Source organism: Myxine glutinosa, chromosome 1, assembly GCF_964187855.1.
Source record: "Myxine glutinosa chromosome 1, kmMyxGlut1.1, whole genome shotgun sequence".
NCBI lineage: Eukaryota > Metazoa > Chordata > Myxini > Myxiniformes > Myxinidae > Myxine > Myxine glutinosa.
This window is the reverse complement of record NC_136261.1, coordinates 32,887,125-32,912,808: the sequence shown is the minus strand read 5'-3', so window position 1 is coordinate 32,912,808 and position 25,684 is coordinate 32,887,125. Positions and strand designations below refer to the sequence as shown.

General features: G+C 44.7%; 1 protein-coding gene across 1 annotated transcript in view; it reads right to left on the bottom strand.

Moving 5' to 3' along the window:
• Positions 1 to 7,491: 7,491 nt before the first annotated feature.
• The window catches only part of LOC137422500 (phosphatidylinositol 3-kinase regulatory subunit gamma), a 304,184-nt gene continuing 285,991 nt past the window's right edge, over positions 7,492 to 25,684 (bottom strand). The window contains 9 exon segments of the mRNA XM_068109241.2: positions 7,492 to 10,699; positions 11,053 to 11,223; positions 11,932 to 12,006; positions 14,667 to 14,778; positions 14,781 to 14,842; positions 15,149 to 15,291; positions 15,599 to 15,905; positions 17,367 to 17,465; positions 24,602 to 24,716. Coding sequence (XP_067965342.2) covers positions 10,501 to 10,699; positions 11,053 to 11,223; positions 11,932 to 12,006; positions 14,667 to 14,778; positions 14,781 to 14,842; positions 15,149 to 15,291; positions 15,599 to 15,905; positions 17,367 to 17,465; positions 24,602 to 24,716 — 1,283 coding nt within the window. The 3' untranslated portion in view covers positions 7,492 to 10,500.

The window sequence follows — 25,684 nt, the reverse complement described above, 5'->3', positions numbered from 1 at the left end:
ATAAAAGAAGAGTGAATAAATTTGAGAGAAATATAATTTTGTGTGAGCAGTCTGACTATGCTCTGGAGTGCATGACAACACTGTTGGAAAAAGATTGACTCAAACATAATCCATAAACTAACGAAATGAATCCAAATTAAATTGAGCCTGGTGTTGGCTTAGCGGTTAGGGTGCTGGCTTGGGATCCTGGGTTCGAATCCCGGTCTAATTGCTGAATTAACGCCAGGGGGGTTGACTCAGCCTGTTCATCCTTCCGAGGTCGGCAAATTGAGCACCAGTTCACTGGTAATTCCCTGGGTGTCGCAAGAGCTGACCAACAGGGTTGGTGGCAGGAAGGGCATCCGGCCATAAAACATTGCTTCAAAAAGGGGACTATGGTGCCCAAAAAAGGCCAACCCCTGCTCTGCGGGGAAAAATGGCCTCTAAAGGTGGTTCTTCTGCTTCTCTCAAATGCAGTTGAAACAGTTTACAAGGGAAAAGAGGGGTCACAATGATTGATTTTATGTAATTTCAGATTTGATTGATAAGTGTTGTTATATCCTTAATAGTTTGTAGAAATCCCTTGAAAGTGATTTTGGGATCACATTACAATTATTACTTGCGAAAATCGAAGATTTTTCAAGTATATTGTTTGGTCTTCTGTGTTATTCTGTCTGTCTGTCAGTCGCCTACAGGTCACAATTTTCAACCGATCTTCACGAAACTTCACCAAATGGTCGAGTTGGTCATAAGCAAGAAGCCTCTTGTTTTTGGGATAAAAAGGTCAATAGGCCAACATAGGCCAAAGGTCACAAACTTTGTCTTTTTTCTAAAATGCTCAATTTTCATCCGATTGACTTGAAATTTTAAGAGGACTTGCATATCTGGTCACTGAATTCAACCACCAATTATTTGAGGTCAACATAAGCCAACAACTTATTTTAGGGATTTCGCAAGTATCGTGCTGTGCACGACATATTTCTCGTTTATTTTGTCATCTCAATTAATAAACCAAACGTGGTGCTGGAGGTATGGCCTCTCTTTTTAGGTGCTCAAGATTTTTACTTCCTTATGAAACAGCATGTCAGTTAAAATGATGAGGGGCATTCATTCCACTCTGATGATAGACAGGAAGGCAGAAACGTGTCCATGGATTGTTTTCTTTCCCCCGTGGAAATGGCTAACAATGGCCTATGGCGGCCAAAGCAAACTCCACACACGGCTTGCTGACTTGTACTCGTAACCAATGTGCGGCACTCAACAGGATCCTTTCATCTCCTCTCTCTGCCAAGTCTGGAGTGCCCCAAGTCAGTGTTCTGGGCCCAGTCCTATTCCTGATTTTCATAAATGATTTCACTGGTTCTCTGATAAATCCTCTTTATCTATTGCCTGATGACTCCACCATCTGCTCACCTTCAAATGGGCAGGTTGCAGCCTCTTCCCTCTCCCCAGACCTTCACAAAAATCACAAGATGTTTAAACACTTGGAATGTCTTTCAATCCCCACAAATCTTACGATCACTGTCTATCTAGCTCCAAAAGGATTGGCAAACCCTCCTATCTACTTTCTTAACAATCCTCTTGAGGAAGTTCAGTCTTTCAAACTCCAGGGTCTCACTATCAGCCATGATCTTTCTTGAGAAAACCACATTTCAACGTTGGCCTCCAAAGCCAGCCGCCGACTGCGCATCCTCCATCATACAAAGTCCTTCCTTGGCACACCTGAACTCGTATCCACCAACAAGATCTTCATCCACAGCTTGATGGAGTACTGCTCCCCCCTCTGGGCTGGCTCCCCTGCCTCACATCTTGACAGTGGAAACAAGCGTTATGCCTCGGTCCCCCGTCGGTGAAGTGATGTGCGTTGACAAAGTGGAAGACGCAAGGCGGCCATCTTGGATTTTTGGCATGGCGACCCAATTTTCAATAGCGTTATTCCTTATGACTAGCTACATCCACACACCAGATTAGAAGTTGGTACTTCGCTTATTAGTCCCCTACCGGTGTACACCGGAGGGGACTATAGGTTTGCACGCCGTCCCTCCGTCTGTCAGTCCGTCAGTCCGTCATGCAAAGAACAGTTTTCCGGACTTTTTTTCTAAACGCTTAATGCTAATGATTTCAAACTTGGTACATGGTTTCCTCATGATAAGTTACAGATCAAATTCAAACTTCTCGACGTTTTGATCATTTTTGACAAAGTTATGGCACTTTGAACTTTGGGAATTCTGATGATCCAATACTCAGTGACATTTTAAGTTTTAATTTCCTTTAAAAAACATTTTCTCTGCAATAATAGGACCGATTGAGATCAAATTTTCACCATAGGAGGGACTCCGTCTGTAGAATATTTTAATGGTAATTATGACGTCACAGGTCACGTGGTTCGGGCGCCATATTGTTTTTCGTGAAAACACGAAAAACCCTTTTTCTCTGCAACGGCTGAACAGATCGAGGCCAAACTTTGCAGGCAGAATCGCATACCCATGACGAACAAAAAAGTCAGCGAGCATGACGTCATTCGTCACATGGTTTCAGAGTTATGACATTTTAAAGCATGAACCTTTAACACAGCCCCTCCCTCATTTTTGATCCATTCGAAGGGAAACTTCACAGATCTGTTCAGCATGTCAGCCTGCTAAAATGTCCTTTTGGAATTTGCGATAGGTCACGTGGTTTGGCAGATATCGTTAATTAAACGAAAATATTTAATAAAAAATGGATATCTCTTGAATCACTAGTACCTCAGACCGTGAGTTGGTAAGTATATAATTCACACAGTGCAATACGTGCAGGCCGCTCCACAGAGTGACCTTGCGGGCTTATCAATCAACGAGGCGAGGCGTGACACACGTGTCTCAGCATACCTCAGATCAAGTTTGAAAACCAGCATCAACCGTGCATAAATTTGCATATTCGATCATTTTTGACAAAGTTATGGCACTTTGAGATTTGGTAGGGGACATGTATTGCAGCGCAATACTCAGAATGCTTGTTTTTCAAGATATTCCGCTCACAAGGTTCAGACATACATGGCGTCAGACATACATGGTGGCGGTCATCTTGGATTTTGACGTGGGTTGCACCGACACACCAAATTAGAAGTCGGTCCTTCGCTTACGCACGCACGTACGGAGGGGAAAACCATAATCCCCCTTTCGCTCCGCGGTGCGACGGGGGACAACAAAGGCCTTCAAGATTATTGCAATCTCCTGCAACGAAGATGCGTCTAAGCCTGGCGTTGGCTGGCTTAACATCTGAGGGTCTGGTGTTGAAGCCTGTCGTGCTGTTGAATTAACACCAGGCGGGTCGACTCAGCCTGTCATTCCCTCCGAGGTTGGCAAAATGAGTGCCCAGCTTACTGATAATAGAGGCATGGCATCAGCGGCACAGCCCCATTATAAATAATCCCCTGTAAACATCCCCATTATTTGGAATATTAAAGATCGCACCCTAGTTAGTCCATGTACAACACGTAGAACACCATAGGACCTCTCTGTAGTTATCTCATTATTATGTGTTTTAGTTAAGGATCTGTTCCCAATAGTTGAATCTGCGTTGCATTAATCAAACAAGCATTCTGAATATTGTGCTGCAATACATGTCCCCTACCAAAGTTCAAAGTGCCATAACTTTGTCAAAAATGATCGAATATGCAAATTTATGCACGGTTGATGCTAGTTTTCAAACTTGATCGGAGGTATGCTGAGACACGTGTGTCACGCCTCGCCTCGTTGATAAGCCCGCAAGGTCGCTCCGTGGAGCGGCCTGCACGTATTGCAGTGTGAATTATATAAATTATTACCAACTCACGGTCTGAGGTACTGGCGATTCAAGAGATATCCATTTTTTATGGCACATTGGAGAAGCCAATGCGAGGTTTCTTCTTCCTCAGCTTGTCACAACTCTGTCAAATGCGATCGAGTTTAAAAAGTCAGAATTTGACCAAATCTGTTTTATTCGTTTGTTAATATACCTCAGCTATTGACAAATCTTAAATTAGAATTTTATTTGAGGTAAAAATGACCACGACAGGTCATGTCCAACGATGCTTTCAGTCTGTACAATGTGATAAATAATTAAATCCGCACACTTGACGCCTCTCTTCTTCACGCAATAACAACTTCTAGCTTCCAGACCGTACATCCAATCATCTTGAAATTTTGCACACTTGTTAGTCTTCATGACTTCTACTATAGTATGAAGTTTCACGTCGATCAATAAAGCGATTCAAGAGATATCCATTTTAAAAACATTTTCGTTTAATTAACGATATCTGCCAAACCACGTGAGCTATCGCAAATTCCAAAAGGACATTTTAGTAGACTGACATGCGGAACAGATCTGTGAAGTTTCCCCTCGATTGGATCAAAAATGAGGGAGGGGCTCGGTTTTAAAGGTTCATGCTTAAAAACGTCATAACTCTGAAACCATGTGACGCATGACGTCATGCTCGTTGACGTTTTTGTTCGTCATGGGTATGCGATTCTGCTTGCAAAGTTTGGCCTCGATCTGTTCAGCCGTTGCAGAGAAAAAGGGGTTTTCGTGTTTTCACGAAAAACAATATGGCGCCCGAACCACGTGACCCGTGATGTCATAATTACCATTAAAATATTCTGCAGACCGAGGCCCTCCTATGGTGAAAATTTGATCTCAATCGGTCCTATTATTGCAGAGAAAATCTTTTTTAAAGGAAATTAAAACTTAAAATAGCACTGAGTTAAGGATCATCAGAATTATCAGAATTCCCAAAGTTCAAAGTGCCATAACTTTGTCAAAAATGATCGAAACGTCGTGAAGTTCGAACTTTATCTGTAACTTATCATGAGGAAACGATGTGCCAAGTTTGAAATCATTAGCTTTAAGCGTTTAGAAAAAATGTCCGGAAAACTGTTCTTTGCGTGACGGACTGACGGACTGACGGACGGCGTGCAAACCTATAGTCCCCTCCGGTGTACACCGGTAGGGGAATAATAAGATAGGCCCCCTCAATTATCCCCAATCATCTCCCTCTCTTCAAAGTGCAGTAGCAGTATGGCCGCATTCGCTGCCCTTTGTCTTGGTTTTGTTTGCTGGCCCCAAGCCGCCATTACGCACGCGGTAATCTGGAGGCAAAAGGGGAGGTGTGGGTTCGAGCGCCAGGAACGAGGCGTGGCCTGTCAATGTCCCTTCAAGAGGTGGAGCCAGCGAGCCCTCGCCGGCCAACCAGGGTCGAGGTGAGCCGACCGGTAGGCGTGTCCTAGGAGCCGGCAGCTGGATACAAGAACGCCCAATAAAAGCGGCTACGAGGGACTGCTTCGAGAGATGAGTGCGAGAGAGATGAGTGCGAAGGTCCGAAGTACAAGGTACAAGAGGAGAACACGCTGAATCGTAAGGCAGGAGAGTGGGTCCGTTGACAATGACAATATCGCCAGATATTCACATTGTCCGAGAAACCATATGTGCAGCTGCTGCCGGGTTTCGCCTCAAGCCCGGAGCGTGGACTGGAGCGGACCTCGACACTGTGCATCTGCCCGGACCTTCCTGCCCTGCCATCTGCTTGGACCTTCTCCCCCTTCCAGCCATTCCCTATTCGTGTAAGTCTGTTTGTTTGTCCGGGGTTGTAAGTAAGACTGTATAGTTAAGCTTGCCCTGTGTCCTTTTGCTCTGTATATTGCTTTCACTGCTTCTTCTTTTGGCTTTTTGTATATAATTAATAAACCCACTCTTTGTTCTTCCCTTACTCTGGTTTCCTGTCATTCGGTCGCCTCCGTCTTTTCTTCCCCATTGAGTACCTGTGGCGCGATTTGGCCAACCGCTATAGTCAGGTTTAGTCCTTTTGTTAACGGCCTGAGTCGTGGCTCGCTTCGCTCGGCGTGTCCATTACAGCCGCGGCTCGGGGGGGCTCATTTCCTCGCTTACCAGAAGGCGCTGGTAATTAGATTAATAGGAACAATTGGCCTACTACCCTATTCAGCGCTGACCGGAAGTGACGTCATAGCTCCAGGACTCGGACGGCCAGTGTGATAGACGAGGGGATTAAACCCCCCTCGGTAAGGGGAGTGCCGTAACCGAGATCCGTAACAATATATATATGGTGGCGGCCATCTTGGATTTTGACGTGGCAACCCAATTTTCAATAGCGTTCTTCCTTATGCGTAGATACACCCACACACTAGATAAGAAGTTAGTAGTTCATTTATTTTTCAAGATATTCCGCTCACAAGGTTCAGACATTTACTTTTCAAGACCGCGCTCACAAGGTTTAGATATGGTGACCGCCATCTTGGATTTTGACGTGGCGACCTAATTTTCAATCGGGTTCTTCCATATGCCTCGTTGCACCCACACACAAAATTAGAATTCGGTCCTTTGCTTACTTTTATAAAGATATTGCAGTACAAGTACGCACACACGTACGGAGAGTAAAACCATAGTCCCCCTTTCGCTCCGCGGTGCGACGGGGGACAATGAGGCAGCCAAGCAGCCAAAGACTGCGTACGAATAAATAAATCAACGATTATGTTTTTCGAAACTATTTTCTACCCCCATTCCTCTCTGGTAGTTTTTTACCTGTCTCCAAGAATGTTGTACACATTTGGTACTTGTCCACCTATGATCTGAAAGCTGCAGCAAAGACTTCTCGAGGGGTGTTTAGATGCCAATGATGAATGGCCAACACAAACCCTGAGCTGGAGAGTTGTGATCACAGCAGCAATGTTTCATATTTGTAAACAAGTCACTGGGGCAAAGGTCTGGTGCATATAGCAGGTGTGTCATCAGTTCAACGTGATCTATAAACGATTATAGCATCGGAGCATCCTGACCTAATGCAGGCAATGTCATGGTGGAAGAAATCCTGCCAGGGCAAGTTCCCCCATGTTCATTTGGCATGACTGGCAAACCATCCTCTTCGCCCCCAAAACCGCAATTATACCTTTAGGAATGTAATGGGTAATTGGGACGAGCATCGTCTCAACAGACACCTGCAAACTAAGTTTATTTGGTGCTGGTGGTGAGAGTCTGAATACCGGTGAGTCTGAATGCCTTTGGGTTTATGAAATGAACGGCGTCACGACCAACGTTAACAAACTCCTCGTCTTCCCAGTTAGGTTACGAGACAAGTGAGGAGTTTTGGACTTCCGGGAGCATGCAGAAACCTACAATGTATCTGTACAACTGCAGATGCACATGGATTCACGTACCACGCAAGGGCTCCGATTGGGCAGCATTCATCGAAGGAGTTTCCCACTCCTCCAATTAATTTTCCATAATTTTAGAATTCGAGAACATGTCCATGAGAAAAGTTTGAGCAGAGTGTTCAATTGGAAGAGATTGGTACTGCCCATCACTGCATTATTCTATGGAGCAGTTCACATGGTCAAATCAGGACAATCGGGAAACAGCAAAGCACTCGGAGCATCCAGATGTCTCTCCACTAGGAGACACCAGCTCCTCAATAAAGCAGCACACCAGCTTCTTGCTCTTTGGACCGCCATAGTTTTGACAAAATGAAGCTGAAGAATGCCAGACAAAAGTCTTTTTTTTTTTATTGTTATCGGCGGAGACAACCACATGGATGGTAACAGCACAAAAATGGAGATAGACAAACCAGCAAGTCAGTCAGACAACCATGGTACAAGCACCCTGATACATCCCATCATGAGAGCTCTCCATAGCAGATCCCCCGATCCACAGCGAGAATGGCGATTTCTCACCATCGCGGGCGGAGCAGGGCCAGGGCTGCCTGGCTGAGGCAAATGGCCAGGCCAGAGTCTTTTCGACCCTCACGAACCTGCTCGTTGGTCCTGCACAAAGACTGCGGCCCAAACGGGCAGCAGGCTCACCGTGCGATCAACTTGTAAACAGTCTGGTTGCCAGCAAAACAAAATGGTGTTATCGCAAACAGCTGTAACCAGTTATGTCTAAATCACTATGCTGACGCTCACATTGCTCCAATACCCACTCCTCCCTTCAAGGAAGAAATGGAAAGGAAAAGAATAATACAAAAACAACTTTCTGCATTTGGAACCACAACGCGTTGACCACTGCCCTGCATGACCACTTCCGCGCCAGTTTTCTACATGAAAAGCCTTCACACTCTAGTGCACTCGGAAGCAGAGCAACGTATACTAAAACATGTACAAGAGAAGAAAAAAAATGTTGTTTCTTTTTTTTTTTATCTATCGTACCATCAAAGTTTGAATTACTGAGAAAAATAGGCTGATACAATAGTCTATAAACACGGCAGAACTGCACGAAGGTTTAACAGGTGGTACAAGGTTTGGCAAGCGTCACAGACTGCATACACAATGTACACGAGCCAAAGAAATAGTTAAAAAAAAAATAAAAAAATAAACAATACCTGTTTTCTAACACGTCATAATACTTGCAGAAAAAAGAAGAAGAAGAACCTTCAGCCACTGTGCACGTAGAGAAAGCATTTACACTTGTCTAATCTTTAGTCCTCATATCCTCCTGGCTGCGTTGTGGCCACGTGCTATCATGGCGGTTGTACGATTCATAGCCTCATCCTTTATAGCAGCTTCACAATAAAGCCGAACATATCTCGGCGGTACAAAAAAGTCCAGCCCAGAAACCATGCGTCACTTATTGCTAAATCGTTCGCTTATTGTTTGTTTGTTTGTTTATCTAAGCTTGCACCCAACAGCATAACATCTTTTCAGCTTTTATATTATTTAAGAAAAAGAAAAACAACAACAACAACAACAACTATTACATTCCAGGTTGCTGGGAACCCTTCGGGTCTCAGTGCAAACGAAACCCCGAGCAAAAGCGAGAGTTACTCCGGAGCATGGCACGGTTACCCTCCCGAGCGCTTTTGGAACAAAAGGTCAGAAGGCGGAAACGGACGATGGCCTCGTCGAGCTGCCTAGCGTGCTCTTAGCCACGCTCACTGCAAAAGGGCTGCCAGATTCTCATGTACACCACGGCTTTGGGTTAAACTCTTCGCTCGACTCGAAAAACCTTTCGAAACAACGCTTTTACATGATGCTGCCTGCCAACAGCAAGGGAGGATGTGGGGGGAGAGGGGGACCTCTTTCAATGCCCAGTCACGACCGCCGTTTAAAAGGAATTGAACTAAAGTGGCAATCACTACAAAACGTCTTTAAAAATAAAAATAAAAAGTTTGAGACAACGAGATGCATACAAGGCCAAAGACGATTAGCACCAGGCCCAGTCAGATGAGCACGATATCTGCTGGCGACTCATCCTCTCTATCAGCAAGTTAAAACACTGTCCAGTTCTACATTGCAGAGAAACATAAAACCGAGCAAAAGCATTAGAAGAGAGGGGGGAGAGACAGCGAGAGAGACAGAGACAGAGAGAGAGAGACAGAGAGAGAGACAGAGACAGAGAGAGAGACAAAGACAGACAGACAGACAGACAGAGAGAGAGAGAGAGAGAGACAGAGAGAGAGACAGAGAGAGAGACAGAGAGAGAGACAGCCAGAGAGAGAGACAGAGAGAGAGAGAAAGCGAAACAGAGAGACAGAGAGCGAGAGCGAGAGCGAGAGAGAAAGAGAGACAGAGACAGAGACAGAGACAGAGAGAGAGAGAGACAGAGACAGAGACAGAGAGAGAGAGAGAGAGAGAGAGAGAGAGAGAGAGGGAGAGAGAGAGAGAGAGAGAGAGAGGCCACGAAGAACAACCACAGGAAATAAAAAAAACATTTTGCTTTTGCCATTACAATAAAAGCAGCTTTTGTGGGAGTACCATGTGAGAATGTATTTACAAGATAACTAAAATCACTAGACACTTCCCCTTCACAATGCTCATAAAAGCATAAAGAATGCGGATAACGTTTGCTCCATCTGCGGCAGATGAGAAATTGGCTCATGTCACAAGCACACAACGGAAACCGAGAATCTGGTGAAAAGCAGACAGAATGAAACGTTTCCTATCGTTGAGTCTTATTTTGCCAGCACCTGATGGAGGTTTGCACTGCAAGGTCTGTGGAAAGGCCATGGAGCATAGCATGGCCTACCCATGAATGAGATCGTAGCACCACGGCGAAAAGGCATGTGAATTGCCAACGGGGCTCGACGGGTTCCTCTCAACTTCTGCCCATCTTCCACAAAATGGCAGTCTTTCAGTTCTTAAAAGGTAAATCGCTCAATATAAGATAGTCTCTTTGATTCACAGAGAGATGCTCTCCTGCTCTGCATCATCACCCTCCCCTATCAGGCCTCAATCTCCTCTCCCACACCATTCCAGAGTAACAAGTACCTTGCGTTGCGGCAGAAAATCGAAAATGGAATGGCCTTACCTACAAGTTCACTTGTGACAAATCCTGTCCCTAGAGCAAGAATGCCTTAAAACAAAGAAGGTGCAAGTTTGAATAGGGTGAGTACTTCCTCAAGAATATGTACACAAGTCTCTTCGCTGCTGCCTGCAAGGCCACACAGACAGGTTGCGGAAAGCGTTAGTGGGCAACACCGGCCGTGACGAGACGGCTGCGGAATCGAGGTGGCGACGGCATCGAGTCAAAAGTGGGAACGTTTTCCACCACCCGAACCGTTCACCGACGGGCAGAGCCCTGCTGCGCGTGCACAGGGTGAGAGAGCGTGACGTTGAGGGAGTCGTTGTGCTGCACGAGAGACGTCTGCTGGTAATGCAGCACGAGCTCACGCAGAGAGCCGTACAGGTTGTAAGGCTCAGCAAAACCGTAACCGGTGGTTGTACTGAAGATCATGCAGTGCTTCACTTCGGAATCCACACTAGAAAGGAGAATCCGATTGGTGAGAAATGGGGAAGATAAAGTTAAAAATAAAAAGGATTTGCAAAAAACGATTCATCTTAGCAGCGTTACCCACATTGTTACCCACATCCCTTATTGTCCGCCTACGTCTATTTTCTCCATGGCCACTGCTGTTCACATTCCCCCACCCCCCCCCCCTCCTTCTGTTCCTTTTGGCTTGAGGTGTCAAACTTACAAACAATTTAATCAGCTGACCCAGCGTAAATAAAAAATTAAATGGCTTTAGGAAAAATTACCATAAGTATCAAAATCGTTGGGGTGACAGAGGGAGGTGAGAATGGTTGGAGGAACACCGTTCCGACATGTACTTACACAACGGAGCAGGCATAGCAACCCTTTTTGCTACTCTCTCGTATAAGGAACGTTCCATTGGCTCGGCCACGTAGCAGGTCCTCCGCCCGCTGGCGCATTATATTCCCAACGTACCAAGTCTTCTCGTCGTGGTGTGGGAGGTTTTCCTCGTCCTCGATCATGGCATACGGGCTGTGGGAGGCAATGAGGTAAGTAGAGTGATACAGCAGTCGAGTCAGGGTGTGCGAGAGCAGGGTGCTACGGAGCAGCTACCCCCAAATCCACGGTATGTTGTTACAAATGCAAGCGGTGCAAAGGAACCCCAATCCAGGGGCTTTCCGATTCACAAGACACAGGCATGGTCCAATCAAATAGGAAACGAGAAAGCATCTCAAAATTCAAAGCCATCCACATCCGCTTTGTACTCGAAACTTGATGAAAAAAATTTTTTTTTTAAATATGTAAAATTTATTAGTCTTTTGTTGAAATTTTGATGATAAAAGCTCAAATGGTCAAGAAACACGGAAAAGATTACAAAACCCGACCGTCTCACGCTGACGCGAGGCGGACGGGATAGTGAGGCCCATTTGCAGTTATTGTGACTCTGCCCTTTGACATTTTAATACAATTTTAATTCGTTTTCTCTATAGTTTCCTTATAAAGGTTTGTTCAAAATTTGACGACAAAAGCTCAAATGGTAAAAAATAAAAAAGTTATGCCACACACGCTCACTAACACACACACACGCACACCTCTCGTTGTGTGGCAGACGGGCGAGCAAAGTTTAATAATGGCAGGAAATACACAAAGCAAAGTAATAACCAAAATCTTCCTCTTACAAGACTTAAATTATCTCAAGCAGCCGTTTTCGCCAAAAGAGCAAACCAAAATGTAACTTACTCCTCTGTGTTCTCATTCCTGATTCCAAGCCATTCATTTATCTTTTTCTGCCTCACACCCTTGTGGTTCAGCCAGCTGTTGAAAGGGAGGGGAAGAAGCACGAGCAGTGGTGAACAAGGAGGCAGAAGCGAAGAGAAAACAACCACAAACTAGAAGGGCACTCAGTAGAGTGCATACCTCCACCAGGCTGAAGTTTATGTTTTGTATCCCACTGATAAGCCAGATCTGGATTCCAGATCTTCACCAAAATCGAATCTATTTGTCTTTGTCACATACCCAACCTGTCTGCCAAGTTTCATCCAAATCCGTCCATAACTTTTTGAGATATCGTGCTATGTATCGGTTTTAGCCCGATCACTCAATGGTGAAGAATCACTTTAAAAAAAAAACAAATCTCGTATACGAATCCATATTCAGATCTTCACCAAAATCGAATCGTCCTCGTCACATGCACAACCTCTCTACCAGGCTTTGCCCAAATTCCGTCCATAGCCTTTTGAGATATCGTGCTGTGTATCGTTTTTGGCCCTATCTCCCAATGGTAAAGAATCACTTTTTAAAATACTAGTAGCCGGATCCGAATCCGGATCCGAATCCGGATCTTCAGCAAAATCTATTCATTTCGTCCGTGTCACATACGCTACCTCTCTGCCAAATTTCGTTTGAATCTGCCCACAACATTTTGAGATATCTTGTTCACAGCCAGACAGCATCAGCCGCAACAGCTTGCAACTGGACCAGACGGCATCAGCCCACAGGTCCTAAAATCCTGCTCCGCCGCTCTATCTCACCCTCTCTCTGTTCTCTTCACCCTCTCTTTTGCTCAAGGTCATCTGCCATCAGCTTGGAAATCAGCCAACATCACCGCTTTACACAAAAAAGGTGCAAAAACAGATCCTTGCAACTACAAACCAATCAGCCTGCTCCCACTTATCAGCAAAGTCATGGAATCCATCATTGCTTCGGATATCAAATCCTTCCTCTTCTCCAATGGCTTGATCTTTGGTCATCAATTTGGATTCGGACCAGGTCATTCGACTCTGGACATGCTGCTTCTGCTGTCTCAACAATGGATGGAGGCCCTCAATGCCAAACAGGAAATCAGAGCTGTCTCCCTTGACATATCACGTGCCTTCGATACAGTCTGGCACCCAGCTCTGCTCACCAAACTCTCCTCCTATGGTATCCATGGAAATCTCCACACATGGCTTGCGGACTTCCTCTCTAGTCGTAGTCAACGTGTGGCCCTGAATGTATTTCTCTCATCTCCCCTCCTGTTCTGGCTGGAGATCCCCAAGGCAGTGTTCTAGGCCCTGTGCTTTTTCTGGTCTTCATCAATGATCTCTCCGACTCTCTTGAAAATCCTCTCTATCTCTTTGCTGATGACTCCACTCTCTGCCGCTCCATTCCTCATCCCTCTGATCGGCAGTCTGCAGCCTCCTCACTCTCTGAAAACCTGGACAAAATCGCAGACTGGGCAAACAAGTGGAACATGTCTTTCAATCCTGACAAAATCTCACACTGTTACTATGTCTCTCCGAAAAGACCGACTGGACAACCCTCCCATCCACTTTCTGAACAATCCTCTCCAAGAAGTTCTGTCACGATCTTTCCTGGGAAACCACATTTACAAGCTGGCCTCCAAAGCCAGTCGCCGACTGGGCATCCTCCTCTGTCCATTTTCTAGGCACACCTGCGCTCCTCACCACATACAAGGCTTTCATCTGCAGCTCAATGGAATACTGCTCTCCCATCTGGGCTGGTGCTCCTGCTTCACACCTAGCTTGTCTTCATGTGGTTGAAACCAAAGCATTCAGAATCATTGGTATCTCCTGCGATGAAGCCGATTCTGGGGGCGTTTCTCTTTCACCGCAGGTAGGTTGGTGGTCTTTCTGTCTTCTACAGACTCCTCTCCAGCATTGCTCCCTCAGCTCTGTCTGTGCTCTGCCCCACAAATATTCCTGCAGGATGCACAAGATCTGCCAGCAACCCCTCTACTGGTGAAACTGGCAAAATCAAGACTCTCTGCTCACCTTCACTCTTTCATTCCTCTTTTCTCCCACCTCTGAAACAATCTTCCACACTCTCTTCAATCCCTCTCCTCCACTCCTCCCTCCAGGTCTTTAAACAGCTGTTCACCACCATCTCTTATATTCCCCATCCAAAATCTTGATATTTTCTACCCCCGTTAAAACACCCCAAATCCGCCTCTTTTGAACCCCAACTTCTTTTCTGAAATTCCTCGTATCGTTCATTTGCTTTATTCCGTGTACCCCCCCTCCCCCAGCCCTGCCCCTTCCACAGATCTACTGACATCCCTGTTCTCTGCTGTTGTTGTGCTTGTGTGCTTCCCTCCCTCTCTCCCTCGTCTCCAGCTCCTTTCATTGCACGTTTTTATGTGTCTGTGCATGTCTTTATGTTCAATGTGTTAGCTCTTACACGAGCCTTGATTTTGTATACAATATATATATATATATATATATATATATATATATATATATATATATATATATATATATATATATATATATATATATATATATATATCTCACAGACAGACAAACAGACAGGAATGAAAACATAACCTCCATCCACCTTAGGTGGCGGAGGTAAAAAACACGACCAAAGTTTAAAAAAGGGTCCACGGGGCATGCCAGGAAAATGAGTGAAGCGCCGCTTCCAAACATGGGAGCACCTAACGGAGCAAGATTTGAAGGCGAGCGGAGTATACGTACACGAGGTACTGGTCTCGCATCTTGCGGAGCTGGATGAGATCTGGCTTGATGCTGTTCATGCGCTTGTCAATTTCCCGGTTTTCTGAGGCCTGGTTTGCCAGGTCCTGTTCGAGCGTTTCTTGCTATCGCAGATCTCGTTCAGCCGAGACTGCAGTTTTTCGTAGTTGAGAACAATCCTGTTGAAGGAGGTCACAAAAGGTTATCCATACATATGGGGGACAAGGACACCACGATATATCCGTATACCTTTACCCAAATTATATGGACACGTTGACGTGGTTTATTATATGGAATTTACATACATCTGGGATCTGAGCACAATGAAATTAACAATCGGATGGGGCCAACCACAACTTGTTGCATTCATAAGAATAACTTATTTTACCGGAAAATACTTTTGTTATTTCAGCAGACTAACGAAGAAAGAGAGCCATTAAAGGTTTCGCTAAAAAGAGAAAATATGGCTGCCTGTGAGCACATACCTCTCAATCTCCCTCTCATTGCCCTCACGCTTGAAGCGCTCAATGTACTCCTTGGTGTAACGCTCCTGTGTGTGCCTCTGCTCCTCAAATATCTTGATGGTCTCGTTGAAGGCCTCGATGGCGGTACGCTTCATCTGAATCTCCTGCGAGTTGGCGGGCAGGGGAGGAGGTGGTGTAGGAGGAGACAAAACAAGGGACAACCAGGATTCGGTAAGAATAACTTGACGAAAAGGACTTCGTAAAGAGAAGACAGACGGTGATTAACAGGTGAAGAGACACGGGGGTGAGGAATTCCAGAATTCACAAACTGAACAAATCCACTGCAAATGGTTTTTCTTGGCTATAGAAAAATCCCCTCCCAAAAGTCATGTAATGTTATGGCCTTCAAGTTTAACGCAGACATGTCACCGGTAAGAGATCCACATGCAAGGATCTGTGGTCCACACATACCTGGGAGGTACGCGTGAATTCCTCATAGAGCTTGTCGTACTCCCGACTCTTCTCCTGGAACTGGCTGTGAAGTTCATGGAGCTTCTTTCCTACCGCCTCAATGGAGTCCTCTTTGACCACTTGGTCCTGCTGAAACTTCGAGACCGGGAAGAGAAGCCGCACATCGAGCTTTGGATTGTACTGTGCCAAGGACTCGTGTCGATAGTGATTGATAAGTTCCACCACGGACGTGAAGGTCAGTGGGTCAGAGAAACCGTACAGCGAGTCCCGGTGGAATATCTTGATAAGTTTGTTATTCCCACCCTTCCTGTGGGATTATAAAGGAGGGAGAGACAAGGAAACCTCAAAACGTGACACCATGTTCTCGACCACGACTCCAAGGTAGTTAAAGACTCGAGGCAGTGTCTTACCGGGATAACTCTTCAACTTCCCCTTTTAATTAGATCAGAGCAGTTGTGCCGTGTTTTGTACTCAAAGCCCAATTTAGAGAATATTCCACTCACAATAGGGAGCACTACAGAATAATGTCCGTCACTATCATTTATCGCTTTTATACCTGTGCCAGTGTTCTACAATTGCAAACAAAGGACAAACACAATGACACAACAGAGGTTAGGGTAAAAAAAAAAAAACGACGAGCAAAGTAGATGCTGCAGCTACAATGGAAATACTGCAATGCAGCTTGGGTTACCATGGCAAAGGAAATGTCATAAAATAAATAAATACAGTACTGTACTAAAAACAATCCGAAAATGCAGAAAGACAAAGAAGCACAATGGTTCCTTTCTGATTGCCTGATGTAATGATGATTATAATACGAAATGGGAATACATGGCACAAGTATTAGATTTGGCCTTCTTGCTAGGTCAGTGGGTACTGCACAAGCTCCCCGAACGGTTCCTCACTGGTAACTCCGCAGAAGCACAAGAACAAATCATAGGTTAGAGCTGTGGACGTGTGCAACACTCCAACGCACCCGATGCGAAGCGAAGTCGATGGCGCCATCACAAATCCCCATGCTTCCCACCGAAAGCAAAGTGTGAACAAGTTTGGTCAGAATCTCATCACTGGTTCACAAGTTAGCGCAGTACAGAATTTTTACCCAACGGGACCTCTGGCCTTATGACCCCATAATCGAATCAGTTTATCTTTACATCATTATATCAAGTTTGACTTGATTCACTGCAGCCGTTCTTAAGTTATCGCGGCAACGGAAACTGATCACAGGCGGACGGGCAACCCGAAAACAAACAATGCCTCTGGCGACAAATACAAATAGCAAAACATTCCACCAGGAATGACCCAACAACAAATTTGGAGTTAAATATAAAAGTTTAATTTTCAAATGTTTCATAATGTGCCCATCATTAGATTTTTTGGTATTTGACTTTTTTTGACTCTTGCACCTTCTTGCCACGTGGTGATCATAACAAACAAGTTTCATTAATTAATTTCTGCCCAACCGTTTAGGTCTTTAGGAGGAGATAGTGTGACGGACAGACGGATCCAATTACAATTTTTTTTTAATTACAATACAATAATTACAATAACCCTAACAACCCCCATCAATTTTCTTATTGAGCGTGGGGATAATGATGGAATACTTTCTATTTATTTATTCCCCCCACTTGACAAGTAGTAGCAGCGTTGAATGAAAGGGCTCTTTTCAAAAACTATCAGAGAAAAAAAGGTTCAGAGTGAGGAAGAGTGCAAATAAATAAGGATAAATATAATGACATCACATCAAGTTTGGGACTTCAAAACCCACCTGAGTGTCAGAGTGTAGTCGCCCTGCATCTTGGTGGATGCGTCACGGACGAGGAATGTCCCATCCGGCGTGTTCCTCAACTTCTCGTTTACTTCCTCCCTGCAGTGTTAAAATCATTGCATCTGTGTGAGCCACTGCAGGAACGAGGCAACGTCTGCAAATACTCACTGCCAATGCATTGTTTGAAAAGTTTACTTTTGTTCCACACAGGACTAATGATATCCAGTTGGTAACCCAAGGTTCATAGAGTCAAACCCTGAAAACATACAGCAACCACCCCCAGCACATCTGGGCCTGGTGAAAGCCAAGCTAATGCTCAAGCAGTACAGCAGGCAGGTATGCTACATTGCTACAAGGCTGTGAAAACCAATTAAACTTTGGTCCAAATGTACCAAAGGGCCCACTAGTAACTCTAAACACAATTTCAAAGACATACTTATTCAAAAAGTGAGAAAACAATCACAGGTCATTGCAAACTCATTCCACGCACAATGTATTGAAATACAAATACAAATATAAATAATGTGTGTATGTATATATATAAATATATATTTATACATATATATATATATATTTATACATACATTATACATACATACATTTATACATACATACATTTATACACATATATATATTTATACATACATATATACATATATATATATATACATACATACATATATATATATATACATACATACATACATATATATATATATACATACATACATATATATATATATACATACATACATATATATATATATATATATATACTGTATATATATATATATATATATATATATATATATATATATATATATATATATATATATATATATATATATATATATATATATATATACATACATACATACATATATACATATATATACATATATATATATTTGCGGATATGGGATTTGCATCCATCCATATCCGCTTGTAAATATTCCCCTATTTCCTCAATACTTCCCAACTCTCCCCAATCCCCCATTCCCTAGTCCCATTTTCTGTAAACAACACTCTGTAGACCCGACCTCCCCCTATTTCCCCCATTAAATGTCGCATCCAGGTCCACCGCATCTCATGTCGACAACGATAGGACATCTTGCTAGTTATTCTTAGTCTATGTCAGTTAAGGATTCGTTTCCATTAATTCTGACCCTTCGTTGCACCAGAATGTGATTGTATGGCACCGTTAGGAAGTTTAGGACCTCCCAATACCTCCCCGCAGCTCTTCCTCACAGTTCTCTTCAGCAACAACAACAACAACAACAACGAGCGCAGGGAGTGCGCGTCCTCACTCCGGCTTGGTTGGTAGGAGTGGTGGGAGGGCACCAGGCCTTCCCAACGAGCCGCCATCGCACATGTGCTCGACGGGGTTATCCAACAGGGGCGGAACGTGGCTCCCTGTCGGCTCCTCGTCAAGGGCGGAGCCCGGTAAGCCCCGCACCCAATGGAAGCAGCAGAACAGCCCCAGTTGGGGCGGAACCAACCAGCCGAGGGTGTGTCACTCCCCGTTGAGCATGCGCAGTGAGAGAGAGGTGACGTCAGATGTGCGCCGAGCTTGGAGCAAGCAAGACGTACCCTCCGAGCGCTGTGAGACCTCCCTGCATCTTTGGACGGTGCTTTATCCTGTCCCCGAGCCAAGGTGCACCTTGTGCCTCGATCTACCTGTCCATTCCTGCCATCAACTCCCGTGTGAGTCTACCTTGTCCGTTTGTCCGTGGTCTGTCTGGGGATAGATAAGACTGTATTTAAGTGCCCATCTCTTCTGTGTCTTTACCTCACGCTGCCTTGTAATCTACCCCTTTTCTCCACCACTGTAATTACACCCTCCTCCGGAGGTCTTGAGAACTGTACCCCCTTGCATCGTTTCATCTTTCCCAGTCGTCGTGTCCTTTCTATCATTGATTTAGCATAGCGCGATTTGGCCAACGTTAGAATCGGGTGCAGTTTGTTAATGGTTCGAACTACGGGTTACTAAACCCGCTCGGTAACCTAAAACCGTAGCTCGAACGGCCGTCTCTTCCCTGTCTCACGACCGAGCATTGCACTCAGGTCATCGGGAAGGCCATTCCGACTTTCTGGCCCGAATACCCTGGCGGCGCTGCGGGCGGGAGGGAGCGTTGGGACGACCAGGAACGGAGAGTGGTTAATAGAAGGAACGGCGGGTTAATCTCCGCAGGGCAACGAGGGAAGCCCTCTTCGGTTCCGTAACTATATATATATATATATATATATATATATATATATATATATATATATATATATATATATATATATATATATATTCATGTATATATATATATATATATATGTATATATATATATATATATATATATATATATATATATATATATATATTCATGTATATATATATATATATATATATATATATATATATATATAATCGTTAATCTCTAACTAAATATGATCATCATTAATCTCTAACTAAACATGATAATCATTAACCTCTAACTAAACATGATCATCATTAATCTCTAACTAAACATGATCATCGTTAATCTCTAACTAAACACGATCATCATTAATCTCAAACTAAACATGATCATCGTTAATCTCTAACTAAACATGATAATCGTTCATCTCTAACTAAAGATGACAATCGTTAATCTCTAACTAAACATGATAATCGTTAATCTCTAACTAAACATGATAATCGTTAATCTCCAACTAAACATGATCATCATTAATCTCTAACTAAACAGGATCATCGTTAATCTCTAACTAAACATGATCATCGTTAATCTCTAACTAAACATGATTATCATTAATCTCGAACTAAACATGATCATCGTTAATCTCGAACTAAACATGATCATCATTAATCTCCAACTAAACATGATCATCGTTAATCTCGAACTAAACATGATCATCATTAATCTCTAACTAAACATGATCATCACTAATCTTGAACTAAACATGATCGTCGTTAATCTCTAACTAAACATGATCAAGAGCGAACATATTGTTGCGGATATGAGGATTGTGTTTTTTTTTGTGTGCTTTATTATTATTATTGTTTATTCTGCGCCTCCTGCCTCCGGAGTTGTATAAAGGTAAAAAGGGCGTCTCGGTAATTAGTCCATAAGCATACACGTCAGCCAATCATAGAATGCCCCTGTTCGATAGCTTAAATCTTATTATGTGTCTTAGGGTAAGGCTGTGTCTCCCATTAACTTAAATACTCCATTGTACCAAGTGAAATAAGAATAGGTCCCCTTTCATTTCATTTCGATGGCCAACTGCATTTTGGGCGGTTTTTTCTTCAACCACCATTGGCCACGAGGCAGGGTTGGGGAAGAAAGGCGGGTCCCCACCTCGTCAGAGAGGGGAGGAGTGAGCCAGCCCCACTCGACCAACCATGAACAAGGGGTTTGGCTTGAGAGGGCGGAGGAAGAACGTTTGGGGGAGGTTCGCAAAGGTTGAGGGGCGGGGCCTATATAACCCGCCGGCGGGGCGTTCCCGAAGCAGTTGAGACAAGGAGGGAGGAGACAAGAGCTGGGTCGTCAGAGAGTTGCGCTTTTACTGAGTCCAAAGAAAGAGCTGGGTCGTCAGAGAGTTGCACTTTTACTGAGTCCAAAGAAAGAGCTGGGTCATCAGAGAGTTGCGCTTTTACTGAGTCCAAAGAAAGAGCTGGGTCGTCAGAGAGTTGCGCTTTTACTGAGTCCAAAGAAAGAGCTGGGTCGCCAGAGCAGATGCGCTTTTACTGAGACAAGCAGCTCCGACCCGTGACTCCGCGCACACGACAGGCTCGGTGGCATCAGCGGCCGTCGAGGTCCAGCCCGACGTCCCGTGCGGGATCAAGCTCCAGCCAGCTCCGTGCCGCCCCCCCCCCCCCTCCCTCCAGCCACACACCTCCTTCCAGCAATCCACTCTGCAATTCCCCGCGTGAGTCAGTGTCTTTGTTTGTTCTGTCCTGGGTAGTAACTAAGTCTGTATAAGCTAGTAATCTTCACTGTGTCACCTGCGTCTCATGTCCCCTGTAAATAATCGTGACTGCTCTTTTTGCTTATGTGTGTAAATAATAATAAATCCCGTTACTCTTCTGTACGTCTTCTTCCTCTTTGCATTCGGTCGCTTTAGAGTTTTCCAGATTGAGTAGCTGTGGCGCGATACGGCCAACGTTTGGGTAAATCGGGGAAGAACAGTTCGGCCGCGGTTATACCTCCGCTCAGTAAAAATAACATCCTAATCCGCGGACCGCAACAATATATAACATATAATAAAGGGAGTGCACGACAAGAAGGGGAAAGAAGAGGAAGCACAACAACGGTAGGGAAGAGGGACATCGGAAGATGTGTGGAATGGAGAGGGCTGGGGCGGGGTACACGGGATAAAGAAGATGGACACCACAAGGGGATTACAGGAAAACAGGGAATGAAGGAGGTGGGTTTGGGGTGGACTAACGGGGGTAGGAAAGATCAAGATTTTGGATGTGGGAAGATATGAGATGGTGGTGAACAGCTGTTTTAAAGACCTGGAGGATGAGTGGGATTGAAGAGAGTGAGGGAGTTTGTTCCAGAGGCGGGAGAAAAGAGGAATGAAAGAGTGAAGGTAATAGCAGAGAGTCTTGTTTTTGGCCGGTTCACCAGAACAGGGTTGCAGGCAGATCTTGTGAACCTTGAAGGAATATTTTGGAGACAGAGCACAGACAGGGTTGGGGGGGCTAGGCCGTAGAGGAGTCTGTAGAAGACAAAGACCACCAACCTGCCTGCAGTGAGTGAGTGAAAGACCCTCAGAATCAGCTTCATCGCAGGAGATTCCAATGAATCTGAAAGCTTTGGTTACAACAGCGTGAAGCTGAGCTAGGTGTGAGGCAGGAGCACCGGCCCAGAGGGGAAAGTAGTATTCCATAAAGCTGCAGATGAAAGCTTTGTATGTGGTGAGGAGCTCAGGTGTGCCAAGGAAGGACTTCGCACGACGGAGGATGCCCAGTCGGCGACTGGCTTTGGAGGCCAGATTTGAAATGTAGTTTTCAAAGGAAAGATCATGGCAAATAGTGAGACCCAAAAGGTTGAGTGACAGAACTTCTTCGAGAGGATTATTTAGAAAGTAGATGGGAGGATTTTCCAGACGGTGAGAGTATGAGATTTATCAGGATTGAAAGACATGTTCCACTTGTTTGAGCAGTCTGTGATATTGTCCAGGTCTGCAGAGAGTGAAGAGGCTGTGCCTGCCCATCTGAGGGTTGAGATATGGAGCAGGAGAGAGTGGAGTCATCAGCAAAAACATAGAGAGGATTTTCCAGAGAGTCGGAGAGATCATTAATGAAGACGATAAAAAGCACAGGGCCCAGAACACTACCATGGGGAACTCCAACCTGGACAGGATGGGCGAGATGAGAAAATTCCAATTTAGAGCCACACGTTGACGATGTACTACAGGAGAGGAAGTCCACGAGCCATGCGTGGAGGTTTCCATGCATACCATAAGAGGAGAGTTTGGGGAGCAGGGCAAGGTACCAGACAATGTCCATGGCCGGGGATATTTCAAGGGAGACGTTTCTGATTTCGTGTTTGGCATTTAGGGCCTCCATCCATTGTTGAAACAGCAGAAGCAGCATGTCCAGAGTAGCAAAAGCAGCATGTCAACTAGTGCTTTTAAAAGGAGTCGTGCGCTTCTATCAAATGAAGCCGAATGCAACGACGTTTTAATGATGCAAATTTCTCTACGTGAACATGTAACGTATAGCACCGCTACCAGTGGGGGTGAGGAGTACAATCCCCTACAGTTGTGCCAGGTTTGTTTTTTTCCTCCCCCTTTTTAAACAATAAGGCTCATCGTGGGGCTGACGCTGACACACAGACACACACACACAGTTTAGGTGAGGTGCCGTCATTTTCTGAGGCACTCTGGGTACTAGAGACGTCACAATGCGCCGCCTCTCCCACTGTATTCAGCATTTGTTAACGAACAATTTTCTTCTTCTGCCCATGGATGTCAACCTATGGTTATGCTTTTAAATGCTGAATGTCAAGCAAGGAAGCAGCACATACCATTTTTTTTTTTTGGTACGATTTTGGTCTGGGATTGAACACCACCATACTCCCAGACTCGGAGCGGGCACTATAATCATTACACCTCCGAGTCTGGTAAGTGTCAGAGTGTAGTCGCGGGTTCTTTGATATTAAAGCATTAACAAACGCAAAAACTTCAAAGAGCTAGTTACACAAAGTCAGGAATATTTCTCTTAAATAACGACATTTTATCTCGTAACCACAATTTACCCATTGGGTATCACCGATTGGTTGTAAACTCCTTAAGTGAGTTGCAGAAGGTGGAACAAAGTCATGCCACAGAGCAAATATCCAACTTTATTTTGTTTTTGTGGACTTCGTTGAGGACCAACCTGTGATCTTGCTCAATCATTGAACCCCTTTGTGCGCTCCCAACTTCCTCCTTATTATAAAAGCGAATTTCCCAATGCCATTTGAAAGCATGTGACTACAATTTGTATCAAGACAAAGGCCAGATGTAATTCGATGACCCCAATCGCCTCAAATTGATGTCCTCACCTGACTGACTGTACCTGACAGTGGTAATTTGTGGATCTTTTGAAGTTTTCAGTTGCTCCTCGACACATTCATTTTCCATGTGTCCAACATGCCTCACGCACAGAATCTTTATAATAGAGGATGATCTACTCCATGCTCCAGCTTAAATTTTACGTCTCAAGTTTGTCCAGAACTTGGTTTACTGTTGTTGTTTGGGCAGCGAGAACCACTTCAGCTTCCTGCCCAAGTATGGAGTTCTGTCTCACCGAGGTAGAGAAGTCCGTCACCGGAGAAGATACACTCTCTATACTTTTCGGCACTCTTCCCAGCAGCCCCTTCATGTGGTCACACAGACTTGGGTTCAATCCCTGCACTTAAACTTGCAATTAGTAGTGCATAGTTTTTCATTTACCACTGCTGGTGTTTTCACTTTGTTTGTTCAAAACCCCTCAATCGATCCTAACTTGTTCCATCCACAGAATATCCCAAGCACCTCCTCTTCCCAACCCACCCATCATTCATTCGTTCTGGCACACTACTCCACATGTACTGGAAAGATGCGTGTGTTTGTATGAGGTCTCATGTATAGATGAGAAATGGCTAAGTCGCCACCATCATGACATTACGGTGGTGGACCAAGCCGTCATTCGAACATGCTTCTTCAAAGTTTACAAAAACGTTATAGAAGTAAAAGAAACTGGATATGTCACCTGGATATGTCACCCCAGTACCACTCCGCATCTTGCAGGTTTGTGCTGTTTGTCTCCTTGACTCCATTGTTGTTGGCCAGTGGGGCCGGTGTCTTTGGGGGCTTTGGAGGCAGCGCTGATAAACAAGAAAGATGGTGGGGGTTAAAAGAATGATTTTTTTATTTTATTTATACAATGGCAGAAAACTTTGGCACTAAAAAAAATTTCATCAGTAATAGTAAAGTCAAATTAAGCAGTCCTCTACTTTTTTAAATGTTAAAAGCTTGGCAAAAGAAAACCCATTCGACCAAGGAAGCCACAGAATAAAAAAAAGAGGAAGAAGAAATCACTAAGGCTCAGCTTAAAGCACACCCATCCCTCTTTTCCCTGCCTGCAGATCAACCCCTTTCACCCCCTCGATCCTTCCAAAAGAACACAAAGAGGCTTTCAGGCAGCCCGTTCGTGCTGGCCAGGCATGCCACGAGCACCCGCATCATGCTGCCTTTCAAAAGGCCTGGTGTTAGGCACGACGATTACACGAATGGAATCACACAGGAATAAGTCAAAAGTAAAACGTTAACATTTGGACGGAGATTTGCATCAGCGAACGTCACCATTCTTACAGCACAGGGAGAAAAAAAAACGGGCCTTTTGGCACGGAAAACCAATTCGTACAAAGAATGTCAAACTAAATAATCTGAACAGTGGGCGCGAGAGTGAAACGTGCCCATGTGGACGGGGAGGTGGGACTTGCACCACATTGACCGAGTTATTCGATGCTGCCGGAGCAAAACGATGCGAATCGTGGACTCCGTCTCCTCAAGTATCATTGCGATCTACGGCAACCATTACCGGTGAAGCAATACAGCAGCTTTTATGATAGTGGCGGGCTGACGGTCTGCTACAGGAAGTCAGGGAGAGGGGACAGAGTTGAATTACGAGGCACAGCATCAACTTCCTGAGTTAAGCCAGCACACCGGAGCAGCACGCAATAGCACGCCCTGGCATGCACAGACTTCATGCCAAGCAAAGAGAACTCGATGCCAAACCACCGATCGACATTTCCAGGCTCCGAACAGCACACACGTCCATCTATCACCGAAC